The sequence below is a fragment of the Euprymna scolopes genome, chromosome 39 (genome assembly GCF_053919585.1).
Source record: "Euprymna scolopes isolate OS-2025 chromosome 39, ASM5391958v1, whole genome shotgun sequence".
Classification (NCBI taxonomy): Eukaryota; Metazoa; Mollusca; class Cephalopoda; order Sepiida; family Sepiolidae; genus Euprymna; species Euprymna scolopes.
Window position 1 is genome coordinate 25,720,657 of NC_136520.1, and position 14,565 is coordinate 25,735,221.

The window sequence follows — 14,565 nt, forward strand, 5'->3', positions numbered from 1 at the left end:
GTTGATGGTAATTTTCGTCATTTCTATTCTGTTGTTTTACTGAAAATTCAATTATGTAAACAAAGAAATAAAATGATAATTTTTTACCTTGTTTCCACCTTAACATTTAAAATGATTACTTTTATAGGTTTTAGGGTATGCTGAAAACGAATATCACATTAAAATTTTCTGCAAATAAGTAGTTTCCGGATATTAAGCAATGTCATTTCTTATGTTATTGCTGATGGCCATCTTGGTATGCGCAAGTGCACAAACGCAACCCCGAGAAACTATACACAACGCACATACCAAGATGGCCACCAGCAATAACGTAAGAAATGACATTGCTTAATATCCGGAAAGCTACTTATTTGTGGAAAATTTAATTGCGATATTCATTTTCAGCATACCGAAAACCCTAAAAGGTTGTCATTTTAAAGAAAAATGTTAAGGTGGAAACAAGGTAAAAATTTACAAAATGCATCACAATGAAATTTTTTATCTAACCGCATTATTATTATTATTATTTAGATATCCTCAGTTAAAAAAAAAAAAAAGGGTTTGTTTTACAGATTCGAAAAAAAAATGGTCTTGACAATGAGTTAAAAATAAATTCAACTTTTACAATATCTTTTTTATTTAATTGTTAGGTGAAAGTACAGAATAGTTAACAAAACACCCTTCCTTCCCCATGTTAAGAATGCGTTTCTAAATAATAACGTTATTATTTCAGCATGGTGGCATGAGTGCACAAGTACCTTTTATTTGTTACTAGCGGGGATACCCGGCGTTGCCCGGGTGTTTAGAGGTGTGTGTGTGTGTGTTGGGGGGGGGGAGGAATCAAAATGAAAGAATAAGTGAAGTAATAAACCTGACGAATGCCAGAGGAATTTGTTGGCCGAAACGTTGTGAATAAACAATCCAATAAAAAAGATGAAAAAAAAAAAAAAAAAAACAACAACTAATAAAGATGAGACTAGTAGTCCGAAATAAAAATAAATTAATAAGTAATAAACCTGTTTAAATATTATATAAAAAAAAACAATGTTAAAACTTCTTTAAAAAAATCGGACCCCCCCCCAACAAAAAAAAAAAACGACCGTGATGCAAACGAATGATGTTAAAATCTTAAAAAATCTGAAAAATAAAAACAAAAAAAAAAAAAAACACGAAAAATGGCACAAATAACCCTGTTTCAAGATAGTATTGTTTGATGGAAATTAATTTTGAAAAACTTGAAAATAAGTTTTTAAATTGACAAACTCAGAATAAAAAATGATTAATTATGATAATTAACTAATTAGATGAAAACAGTTTTCTATTTTTAAGAGAATGCTTTAGTCAGCTCAGCGCATCATGTTAGCATTAGTTCTTAGCAAGCCATTTATCTGTGTATTTCTATAAAAGATAACATTTTAAAGAAATTCCTGCACAATTAATAATTATCAAATATTTACATATTATACATAAAAATAATTCTGAAACTATTATCTATATGAAAATGGATGATATATGTTGATTTATCTTATCAATTTTGAAATATTCTTCGTCAACTTTAAAAAAAATCAAACACCAGTAGAGATGGACTTCTATGTTTATATAGCCTGTAAAATTTCAGCAATATCCAATCAAATTTAACCCCGTGCATATGTATCCAAATAACGCATAAAATGTAAACAATAAAAAGTTTCCCTTTTTTGCTGCCGTCATTTTTTACCGTTTTTTTATTTTTAACTTGGAGCATAAAAAAATTGTACGCATAAAGGAAAAATACATTAACATTAATTGTACGCATAAAGGAAAAATACATTAACATTATTGGAATGCTTATTTTCTTTTCTTTCCATCAATGTAATTCTTTTAAAAATTGACCAACAAATAAAAAAGATATGACTTGTTGTAGCACATTAGGTATGCAATATTGCCGATGTTCACAAAAATACAGCATGCACTTGTAATGCTCTAAATAAATTGGAATTAGAACCTGATTTGACGCTTCAGAAACTGAGGATTGTCAGCAATTCGTGGCAATGAAGCAAGATTCCTGAAACATAGAGGAAGCAGGTATCCCTCACATTAAAAAAAATATGCTTGAAAAATAAAGGACACTCACCCGCCAGCAATTACCAACCAAGAGGATGTCTTCAAGTCCAACATAAACAAATTCCTGATAAACCGCCCCTTAAGTAAGACACTTTATCAAATCTCCATTACTAACGATTACTACGATATTATCCCACTGATTACTGTACATGCAATAACCCTTATCCCCGAGTGGCTTCTGGGCCTTGATTAGTGGTGACTACCATGTAAAAAAAAAAAAAAAAGGCAAAAAGAACCCTTCACAAAATTATCAGAATAGACAAAATCCTAGGATCCCTTGCAGCAAATGTGGAGAACTGCATGGGTACAATGCATGTCAGTACCAAAGGAAAATAACATGTGACCTATGCAAGCGAGCAGGGCACAAGGCCTCATATTGTAGAGCAAAAGTAGCAAAAAGAGCTATGTAAAAACTGCAAAAATGAGCCTTTCACCAACAGAACATAATGAAATATGTTACGGTCAGAATCAGAAATAAAGAAGTGAAACTGCAGCTCGATTCACGGTCGGATTTATCAATTATAAATTTTCACATGTGGAAGCGAATAGGAAAGCTCACGATGACAAAAACGGATAAAGTCGCAAGATCGGTAACTGGTGAAAAAATAAATTTTGAGGGTGAGATAGTTATTAATGTGTCACTGAAAAGAACGACAAAAAAGCTAAAAGTGTTCATTCTAAGGAACACAACAAACTTATTCGGGACCGATTGGATTCAGGAATTCGAATTATGGGACTCGCCAATGAGTGATATTTGTCATAAAGTCGAAAACCTAATGGCTGAAGCCGAAAAACTCAAAAAGATTGTAAAAAATCTTTCCCTAGTGTTTTCTCTGAAAAGCTTGGATGCTGCACAAAAATAAAAGCGAGATTCAAATTGCTGGATGAAACAAAACCAATATTCAAAAAGCCATGGAGCGTACTGTTTGCTTCGAGGGAAAAAATTGAAAAAGATTTGAAAAAACTAGTTAACACTCGGATTTTGACCCCTATTAACTATAGTGAGTGGGCAGCCCCCACCGTTTGCATGAAAAAAAAAAATCTAAAGAGATTAGGGTATACGCAGACTTTTCGACCGGATTGAATGCGGCGCTCAAGGGGCATCACTACCCACTACCAAACCTGATGAAATATTCGTTAAGTTAAATGGCGGAAAATATTTTTCCAAAATAGACTTAAGCGAGGCGTACCTACAAATACCAGTAGAGGAAGATTTTGGATTTCGTAATAGGCTATCTGGACGATATTCTTATGCGTAGTTAAAATGTTGAACAAAATAGATATCATGTATTTAAAGTGTTTGACGGAGTAAAAGAATGCGACTTCACATTGAAGGAAGCAAAATGCGAAGTTTTTGGAATGAATTAAATACCTGGGTCATACCATAGATAAGGACGGAAGGAAACTTGATCCAGACAGGTCCACAGCTATAAAAGACATGCCAGAACCTCATAATGTAACTAGATTGCAGAGTTTTTTACGGCTCGCGAACTATTATCAGACGTTCATTAACAACATGCATGAATTGTGTGTGCCATTGAATGTACGATTAAAGAAGTACAAAAAATGGGACTGCACGCTTGAGTGCCGGGCAGTGTTGAAGAAATTAAAAGATGTATTAACGTCAGATTTATCCCCGACTCATTTGAATCCGAAACAAGAGATTATTGTTGCAACTGATGATGAGTTCTTATGGGATTGGGGCATGCATTCTACACAAGATGCTTGATGGGTCCACTAAGCCGATCGCCCATGCGTCAAGAACTTTAGTGCCTCCCGAGAAGAATTACTCCCAAATCTAAAAGGAAGCACTGGGGATCATACTCGGTGTTACAAACTTCCACCGATTTTTACACGGTCGTAAATTTAAATTACAAATTGACCATAAGCTGCTTATAACCATCTTTGGCTCTAAAAAAGGTCTGCCAATGTACACAGCCAACAGACGGCAAAGATGGAGGACCATTCTACCGAATTACGATTTCAGTATGGAATTTCTTACATCTGTGAAGTTAAGTCACGTAGACGGATTTTCACGATTAATCACGAAATCAAGGGAACCGCTTGAAAACACAGTAATAGCGTCACTACAAAGTGAAAAGGACTCTACACAAATACTATGTAATATGATCAAGGAACTACCAGTCACTTTGGAAGATATAATAAGGGAGGCTGAAGAAGATAGTTTCATCAAAGAAATGAAACAAAAAATTCAATCAGATGAATCAGCAGCGGAGGCTTATTTTATGTGCAATGAGGTACTGTTGTACCGAGAAAGAGCTACACTACCAAAGAAAATTTTAAAGGATTTCCATATGGGGCACCCTGGGGCTATGCGAATGAAGAGCCTCATGAGGTCCTACGTTTACTGGAAGAGTATGGACACTGATATAGAAAGCATGGTAAAGTCATGTTAGGGATGCGCATTGGCTGCAAAAACGCCCCCAATACAATTTAGCCCGTGGCCTAAAGCGAACCACCCATGGCAAAGAATACACATAGATTACGCAGGCCCACTGGATGGAAACTATTATTTAATAGTGGTAGACAGTTTTTCAAAATGGCCTGAGGTATTTCAATGTAAAAGTTCAACGACAGATTTTACAATCAATGCTCTTCAGGAATTGTATGCTAAGTTTGGTGTGGTTGATTGTCTAGACAATGGCATACAATTCACTTCAGCAGATTTTAAAAGTTTCTGCGAGGATTTCCAGGTGAACCACATAACGACGCCAACCTATCATCCCCGATCGAACGGTTAGGCAGAGAGGTTTGTAGAGAGGAGGAAAGAAGCAAGACCAAACAGGCAGGAAAAAGAGAATGGAAAGAACACCAAGACGAAGAAATTGAGCCTCCAACTCAGATCCCCCATGAGGAGGCTCAGCCTACCCCTCCCGTATTCAACACCCCCGAAATAAAGGAGCAAAGTGAAGCTCCGGTTACAGAAGCTTCAGCTATAGAAGCAGAGATGGCAGAGAAGAAGCAAGACAAGCAAGAGGTGGCCCCCAGAAAGGAAAAAACAAGAAAGTTTCCTTTCTGGCCGGGGGAGCACCTCTGTGAAGTGACGGCAGAAGATACGACCGGCGACCTCAACGGACGACAGAAGAAGTTCCTGAGGAGCCTCGTCAACCTCTCAAAGGTTAGAGGTCACCAATCCCCGGAACTTCAGAAATGCCGCACAGCTCATTACATTCATGAGACCAAATAGGGGAGGGAGAGCAAAGGCCTTGTGGAGGATGTTGGAGGCTGGAAAAACTACCTTCAAGGGATTGCGTATAATTGACGGGGAGCACCCATCGCTTGGGCAGATTGCTCAAAAATGTGAAGGGAGGGTCCCCATTTACGTTCACCCATCGTTTTATAGGGCATTAAAAGTGACGTTCCCCTTGGACGTCAGGGGCCTGGCACGAGATGGACGGCTTACGTCTGATCTGCTCAAGGGCAGTCTCAGTCAGACATTTGATGGACTTACTCCCGAAGATTTCAAACCCATCTGTGACGAATACTACTAGTTAGGGAATAATGGCCACGAGCTTGAACCTAACGAGTTTTAATGCTGAGGGATCTCGTGGCCCTTGAGGTAGACGTAGCTGCATTGCAGGAGACCCACTTTGTTGGGGCCGGGGATTGCTGTGTGCTGGTAAACGACTTTGACATTTACTCAGCATATGGCAATCTCCGTAGCTGTGGGGTTTCTGTTCTAGTGAGTCGCACCCTGTCTGCGACAGTTACCATTGTCCACGCGGACACTTGTGGGAGGTTGGTCGTGGTCGATGTTGCCGTTAAAAGCGGCGAGTTCCGGATCGTGGCAGTTTATGCACCTAACGTCTGCAGCGAGAGGGTTTCCTTTTTTCGGCGGGTGGAGGTGTTTCTCTCTTCGGGTCCAGAGCGGATAGTGTTAATGGGGGACTGGAATGCCATCCTGGACCCCAAAATAGATAAGGTCGGGGAGGATAGAGGGTCGGAGAGGTGTGAAAGCAGCCTGTCTGACCTGATGGCCTCGTGCGATCTTGTCGACAGATTCCGTCTGGATCACCCGGGGAGGGAGATGTGGACGTAGCAAAATCATATGGCCTCCCGTCCTACTTGGATAGGATGTTAGTTAGAAGAGGCGACATAGATTTCTTATCTTGTCCCATGTTCCACTGGCTAGGTCATTCAGACCACAAACTAGTTATGGCCCGTTTGAAGTTAGGTAATAGGCCTAGGTTGGCTGGCTACTGGAAGTTGAACGCCTCCTTGTTGGAGTTGGAAGACTTCCGGCAGCAGCTGACAACACTAATTCAGCAGGAGTTAGTGGGGGCGGTTACCAGGAGTAGCTGGTGGGTTAGACTTAAGGCTACCATTAGGCGTCCAATATAGCCAATGCCTCGTGTTAACTAGGGCTTGGACCAAAAGGCACCTAAAGGATAGGATGACCCGGGCGGTGGCATGGGGGGGGGGATCCCCCAGAGCTAGCGCTAGTTAAGGGGGACCTGGATCGCTTGGCTAGGAAGCGATATGCGGGTCAAGTAGTTAGATCTAGGTTAAAAAGAGTCTCCAACGAAGCTGTAAATGTTGACGTTGTTGAGCGTGGGGCCGCCCTAAGACGTGGCTCGGACGGGTACATTCAGGAGGTGAAAAACCTGGAAGGGCACACTCTCGTATCGACAGAAGAGATTTGCAACAGGTTTCGACAGCATTTGGAGGAGTGCTTCACTGAACTACCCAGACTCCGCGGCCAGGAGTTTGGCAGCTATTTAGCTGGATCACCCCGCCTTACTGCAGCCTGAGCGGCTAGCTGCGAGGGGATGGTTACGGAGCGTGAGATCATTACTGCATTGAAGCAGGTTGGCTATAACAAATCTCCAGGACTCGATGGTCTGCCCTACGGACTGTTCTTGAGGTTGATGCCCATGTTTGTGACCCTTCTGAAAGGCGTGTTTAACCAATGGTTTGCACAGGGCTCGATTCCTAGGCAGGTTACCAAAGGAGTGGTCACGCTTCTGAAGAAGGGAGAACGGCATTGATGGGGGGAATCTAGATGACTATAGGCTCATCACTCTGCTAAACACAGAGTTGAAGATTTTGTCCTGCGTTCTTGCAAACCGACTGCACGTCAGTGACTTGGTCGAGCCGGATCAGAACTATGCTGTGAAGGGTCGATCAATTCAAAACAACTTGCACTTGGTGCGCACGATCATAGAGGGTTTAGAAGCTGGCACGGAAGCCGCACTGATCAATTTAGATCAGTCCAAGTTGTTCGATAGGGTCTACCATGGTTTCTTGGAATCTGTTATAGAGCCCGCTGGTTTTGGTCCGGACTTCCGCAAGTGGGTCTCTGTTCTGTATCGTGATCCTGCGGTAGTGCTCCAAGTACATTTAGGTTGTCGGAGCCCTTTGGGGTTTCTCGGTCGGCGCACAAGGGTTGTCCACTGTCGCCTCTGTTATATATCCTGGCATTGGAGCCCTTCCTTTGTAAATTAAGGGACAAGGCGACGAGACCAGTCCTGCGCGGCATAGCTCTACCTGGCGGCAAATTTGCCAGGGTGTCCACGTACGCTGATGATATCACCGTTTTTGTTGCGCGACGAAGCGATATTAGAGCAGTGATGGAGGCAATCGCTGAGTATGAAGTTGTCACAGGGACCGTAGTCAATCGTTGGCCTGCGGTTGGGCACCTGGACCGGGGTATCTCGCTTCCAGGTGTGTTCGGCTGGACGGATGGCCAGGTTAAGATCCTTGGAGTGTGGTTCGGAGGAAATTGTCCTTGAAGGGTCGTGTGGAGGCATGTGCTACTTATGTGTTTCCGCTGATTCTTTACTGCTTGTCTGTTCTTCTCTTGCTTGCGGACCGCTGTAAGGCTTTAGAGCGCCTCCTGTTTAAACTTCTGTGAAAGGGAGGAAAGCCGTATGTCTGTAGACAGGTCTGTACACAGAAACTTGGCAAGGGAGGCTTAGGAATGCCTGAATTACGGAGTCATAAGCACGCCGAAAGATTGGCGTTCCTGAGTCGGACACTGTTAGAGGAAACACACTGGGTACCAACTGTGGAGCAAGCCTTCCCACGGCTCATATCCACCCCTGCCACTGAATGTCGCAGAAGACCGGCGGGGGAATCGTGTTTCCTCACCGAATGCCAAGCCACCCTTAGGGCATTGCCAGGGTCCAGTGACCTTGCGCGGTCTAGGAGGAGGCTATATGAGGATTTAGTGGTGGACACCGCAAACGATCTGCTGGTGGAGCGGCTACATCTGTCGAGGGGGGAAGTTCTCTCGCTGTGGAGTTGAGCGCCAGCCAGTAGCCATATCAACAATTCAGAGTTTTCAATCCATGGAGGCTAGTCCGGGACACGCTGCCATTCTTTGGCAGACTAGCCAGGGACTACAGGGATAGAGAATATTATCATTCCCCCTGTCCACGCTGCAATGATGAAGAGGAGGAGGAGACGAGAGAACATGCGTTCTTTCATTGCAGCGACGTTCGGAGTCTCTGGGAGTATGTTGGAGAGGTAACGGCTCGCATTGAATATGCAAAAAAATATTATATAATAATATGAAAGGATTAATTGACATGTACAGAGTGACCCCCCCCCCAAAAAAAAAAACGGGCCCCAATTCTAATTAGGCCCCATTTCTTAGTGTTTTGTTCGAATGAAATGAAACTTTGGTCATAATTAATTTATTATATTCAAAACATCACATCAAAACACTAGGGTATTTGGCCTTTTTTCCTCCGTTCTACAGCATATGTTCTAGATGGCCTCCATTTAGCTTTTGTTTTTTTGGGGTCACCCTGTACTAGAGTATCTGATTATTTTTCCAAATTAATTTTTAAGACTTTAAGCTGTTGATTAGAAAATAAGTTTTGTATTGGAAATGTTAGTGATAACTCTTATGTTTAAAAAACAAATGAAAGCTGGATCTACTGTTATTGGAAAATTCTGATTTTAAAAGAAACAAACCAAGCATGTTGGGCCCCCTCCGTGAGTGAAAAATTTACTTTCACCATGACTTATGTTTGTGCAAAATTAAAAGAAAAAAAATCCAAGGTGTGGTTATTGAGAAAAGTGTGAACAGACAAACAGAAGTAAATTACTAGATCCAACCCTTCCTTGTTGGGGGACCAATAAAGTCTTTTTTGTTTTTGTTTTAGATGAAAACGGGCACTTCTACACTATTGGGACGAAATTTTGGAAATTGTAATACTGAATTTCACATGAAAACAATGGTATCTACATATTCCACATATTTTTAAGATGATTATATCCAAAAATTACAAAAATCGATAAGGTAAAAAAATTTGATGAAAACGATCGTAAAACACAAGAGAGTTCAAAGTGGAGATAATTTTCAGTTTTGATTTAAACAAGATGGCGGCAATTTTTCACCTGCTAACATGATTAAAGTTGTTTTGTTTAATAAATCAGTAATATTCAGGCGATTTCGACTGCATAATTTGGAAGCTACGATTGTAATTTATTTGACAGTTGAAACTTGTTTTTGTATCGGAGAACTTCATTAATTGACTACAAAATCTTGTCCCAATTCTGTAGAAACGCCAAAAATGGATTATTTATATTATTTGGACTACTATTCTCATTTTGGTTCTTATTTTCGCATTTCGGCTCATCAAGAAAGTCAGATGGAGAATCAAAGTGACATTTATTGGCATAAGGCTCAAACTGGCATCCATTTGACAAAAAACTCTTGATTGAATTGAGCAATATTTATATAATAAAATATCCATTAACAACCAATCAAAATGCAGTCTCCAAGCCTGCTTATATATTGAATCTCTATATGAACAGAATTCATTGTCATAGTTTAATGAGTTGCTGATTTCTTCCATCATGACATCATTTTGTCTGAGAGATGAAACTCTTAGGAAGAGGGGATGTGTTGGAAATAGGGATGTAAAGACTTTTATACGGCACGATCACATTGGATGCATAAGTTCCTGGCACGATCACATTGGATGCATAAGTTCCTAGCAGATCACCAATGTTGAACCTGTTCAGTACTAAAATGGGTGACCATTTGGAGATACTAGGTGCTGTATGAGCTCTCCGCTTATCTTGGCATTGTTTCCAGTTCTTCTGAACTTCTTGCCACTAGAATCGGGCAATGCTAGATCAAGAGAAAGGTGGTTAAAAATTTTGCAACCCTTCTACACAATTACATACACACAGCTACCCTTACAGAGGGTATCCATTGCCTCTCAAGGAGTCATGAAGTTTTAGTTTTAGCTCAACTACTAAATTTCAATAGTTACATTAGTTGAAATAGGGTGAAAATAACTACTATGCGAATAGTTATAGGAGTAATCAAAAATACAATCTTGATGTCTTATGCCAAACTGACATCAGTTTCAGATATCGTGCCAGTTTCATGCTTTATCCTAGAGTACAGGTTTCCTCATGTTGATTTTATGATTATATTGATGTCGTGGCTGTTGAGTTTTATAGACTAGTTTTGTCTGATTGTTGTGGATTTCTTCCTTAATTTTTAATTTGCAAATATTAATTAAATGATAATGTCAGACAGTGTTTTTTAAAAATGAAATTGAAACAAATTTATTTAACATAATAATGGCATATCCAATATAGAATATTGCCAAAGAAATTGTTTTTTATACAATAGTGGCAGAGAAAAGGTGCGTTGCAATTCGGACTTCGGTTTAGCAACAGGTTATGGGGAAGTATGTATTGCTTTGTAAGAAAAAATTAAATTAAACAGTGTTTATTAAAAATAAAATTGAAATATATTAGTAATTAAGATCATAATAATGGCATATCCAATATACAATATTTACAAAACTAAAAAGAAAAAAAAAGAAAGAAAACCTAAAAAAAATCAAATGAATATGGTGGGTTAATTTGTTCTGTCACTGCTTGAACAATCAGATAAAACTAGTGGATGAAATTTGGCAATCATTTTAGGAGCTAATGTCTTCAATATAACATTCTATTTATATCAGCGACTGCTATAGGATTTAGATTCTACTCAGAAGATAGCACGTGAGTCATATATATATATATATATATATATATGGTGTATTAATATTCTGAAGATCAAAGCAGAGAAGTGGTCTATAAAAAAAAAAAAATAAAGGGGAGGGTGTCTTACCATCAGTTTTCTTTCGAAGAATAACAACATCCGACCCCCCATAATTCGCACTGGAGAAAAAGTCATCCTTGCTGTCTGTACAACTGGACATGCCGAGCAAGCTGCTATCAGCTACAAACAAAGAGAAGAAAATGTCTTTTAATTAAATGCTTTTAATCCATTTTTAAGCATCATTGACCAACTTACAAAATACCAGATCCTAATTTCTGTGAATTACATAGATTATAGAAAAAAATATAAGTAAACAATCGAACCTTTTAATTTAAAATGTGTAAATTGATTTTTCAACAAAATCAAAGTAAAAATAATTATGTACTAGATGAGATTCAAACTGTAAACTCATCTCCACATACGGCCAAGTAACTGACTGAAAGTACTGGGAAACTATGCAAAATTGGTATTAAATACATATTTCAAAGTGTCTGATTTCCGATCTTTTCCTATTTTCCGCTTATCCTTCTTCAGAGTCGAATGTCAGTCAGCCAAACACAACAAAAGAAAAAGTAGAAAGAAAGCGAATAGAACAAACCAAGACTTGTTTTCTACCATTTTCACCCATAAATACAAAGAAATATCTGTTATTAAATTAGTAGCCAGTGATATGGATATAGTATTAGGACTTCCGGTTGTGGGGGTGAGAACTTCTCCGACTTCCCTAACTTAAAACAAATAAAAATAAAATGCTGATCAGGATTAAATATGAAAATCAATAAAATCAATTGAAAATAACTTTTTGTTTTAACAACAAGGCCCAATATTTGCTGGAAAACACTGAGGAAACAGATTTTATGTAGTTTGCAGATAAAAAAAATATCATGGAGGCTAGGAGGAAAATCGAGTTTACTTTATATAAAACTAGGAGAATATTCATCCCAACATTGGAATGATTACTAGTTAGTGTGTAAGAAGTGTGAGGCAATGGAAATAGATGAAAACTGAAGTAATATCAGATCCTAATTTCTGTAAATTACATGTATTAATAAATAATAATAATGATAATAATAAATAATGATGATGATGATGATGATGATGATGATAATAATAATAATAATAATCATAATAATAATAATAATAATAATAATAAAAAAAGGTAGACACCATTTGTTTAATATGATAAGTTGAAATATATAAGTTAATTTTGGGAGAAAAATCAAAGTAAAAATAATTAGCCCCAGGGGTGAGGTTTGAATTCACAACCTTTGTCTTTAACTGCAGCAGGCTGATTACTCCACAGCAACTGATACAAAATTGCAATGTTGTTAAATACATAGCCCACACATCACCTTTCTAACCTGTCTATACTCAAATATATGTCAAAGGAGTGGGAGAACAATAATGAAATGACGTCATCTTATTTCCTCCCAGTACTATAGATGGCAGACGTAGTAGATAACAATGATAGTAAATACTCCTTCACCCTTCTCTATTCATGACTAATAAAACAATAAGACATTGATCATGATTAAATATTAAAATTAACAAAATCGATAGAAAATATAAATTTTCTGTTTTTTAAGAACATGGGCCAATATTTGGCATATAGATTTAAGAAAATAAATTGTTTTATCAAATTTTAGTTGAGAAGACTATTCTGTTTAATAAAAATTATAATTATATAAAATATATATAAACTATGATTTTACTTCATATACAAGATGTTGGATATGTGAACCAGCTCAAACGAATTTTTTTATTTTGCCTTTTGTGATATATTAGGTATAGTTCAAGGAATTCAAGGATAAATCAAAAAAATGATATACCAATTGGAGGGAAGTCAAATGGAAGGTTAATTACAGAGATATTTGTAGTTGGTTTGAAAAATGAAGTTTGATTGTGATTCATGGTTTAGCGAGAATACAAATGTCGACAGAGACGGCTGTATAACACAAGTTCTCTCCTAAAGCTAATCAAACTGTCAGTAACTTCTGATCACCTAGTATGATATTACACTGAGAAAAGCCTAAAGAAAAAAATCACTACTGTGTTTGATTTTATGTCAGGAGAATCCTTCCTAACAAATTCAAGGTCAAGGAGGATGGAAAGACTGAGGAGGAAATACACTAACCAGGCCTCCATGAGATGAGTGTAAAGAGAACCTTAGAGAAGCTTGCTGCCACCCAAATTCCAGTGAAGATCAATGATTGCTGCCAGCGAGAAGTCAATGGAAAGTGGCTGTTGCCATAAAACAAATTCATTTGCAAAGATTATCGAAAGAGGTGAAGAACATTAGAAATTTGTTATCACCCAGATTCCAAGGTACATCACCGGTTGTTGTCAGTAAGTAATCTATGATGATGGCCTGAGCGAGAACTCCAAATAATAAACTGATCTAATTAGTCTAAACCGAATAAATTTAAAGTAAAATCAAAACATAATTGAAATAAATAAAAAATTTTTCAAACAACTTCAAACCTTTTTTATTCAGATAATCTTCTGAATCCTCGCATAAACAAGCTCCCCTTTTTTCATTCGGGCTCCCCATTCTACTACTACCACTCCTACTCTTTCTTCCACCTTCACTTTACTCGCAACAACCACTCATATTCTCTACTTAACAATCACCCTCTCTCTTTTATCAGCCTCTACCTCACTTTTCTCCCTATTTAGCCCCCACCCCCACCCCTCTAACTGCTTTCTCATCTCAATTCCCCAGACCTGAAATTATATTCTTCAGAAAAAAAAAGATTCATTGGACACTACCTTACCATCTGGTTGTAATTGGTCTCATTGTATAAATATAGAATCAATTTTGACATAAGCAGGCTTAGTCATAATTTTAAATGTTTGTCCGTTCTATTTACTATGCAGATATTAATCATGTTATTTACATTAACATTACCATTATTTATCTAATATATAGAATTAAGTCAGTTGTATTCTCAACTTGCCATCAATAGCTTCTGTCCCACAAAATTAGTATTTCATAATGAATAGCCATTTTATTTTGTTAAACGTTAGTCCATGTTGTTAAGAACAATAACATTTAATTTAATTCCTCTAAGAAAATAATCTATCCGGTTGGATATATCTTTGTATAGATGCCATTTTTTTCTTTATTAATTTGTACATGTTCAATACAGAATTGTATTTCATTGAAATAAAACTATAAAATTTAGGGGGGAAAAATGGCATATTTTGAAAATAAGAAATACAAAAAAAATTGAAAGTACCATGCAATGCTAAGTATTTAAACAGTATCCTTTCATTTAAGCAAATAGTTAACAGAATTTATCTACTTGATAATACCACCTTTTAATAATTAAAAAAAAAAAATTTTCTGATGATTTTTGTGTCATAATAATAATGAATATAAAATGAATTTTCCATAACTATCATTAACATGTTCGATTTTATGTTGAATCATCTTCAGGCGACAA

The 14,565-nt window shown here is 37.7% G+C and overlaps 1 protein-coding gene across 5 annotated transcripts in view; it reads right to left on the reverse strand.

Annotated features, from left to right (window-relative positions):
• LOC145263682 (rho GTPase-activating protein 23-like) overlaps window positions 1–14,565 on the reverse strand; it is a 693,682-nt gene that overhangs the window by 51,042 nt on the left and 628,075 nt on the right. For 3 of the 5 annotated variants that reach the window (XM_080120564.1, XM_080120567.1, XM_080120566.1), the window contains one exon: window positions 11,189–11,299. The exons of the other annotated variants lie outside the window; for them this stretch is intronic. In XM_080120564.1, coding sequence (XP_079976690.1) covers window positions 11,189–11,299 — 111 coding nt within the window. The remainder of the gene's footprint in view (window positions 1–11,188; window positions 11,300–14,565) is intronic. 5 annotated transcript variants of the gene reach the window in all.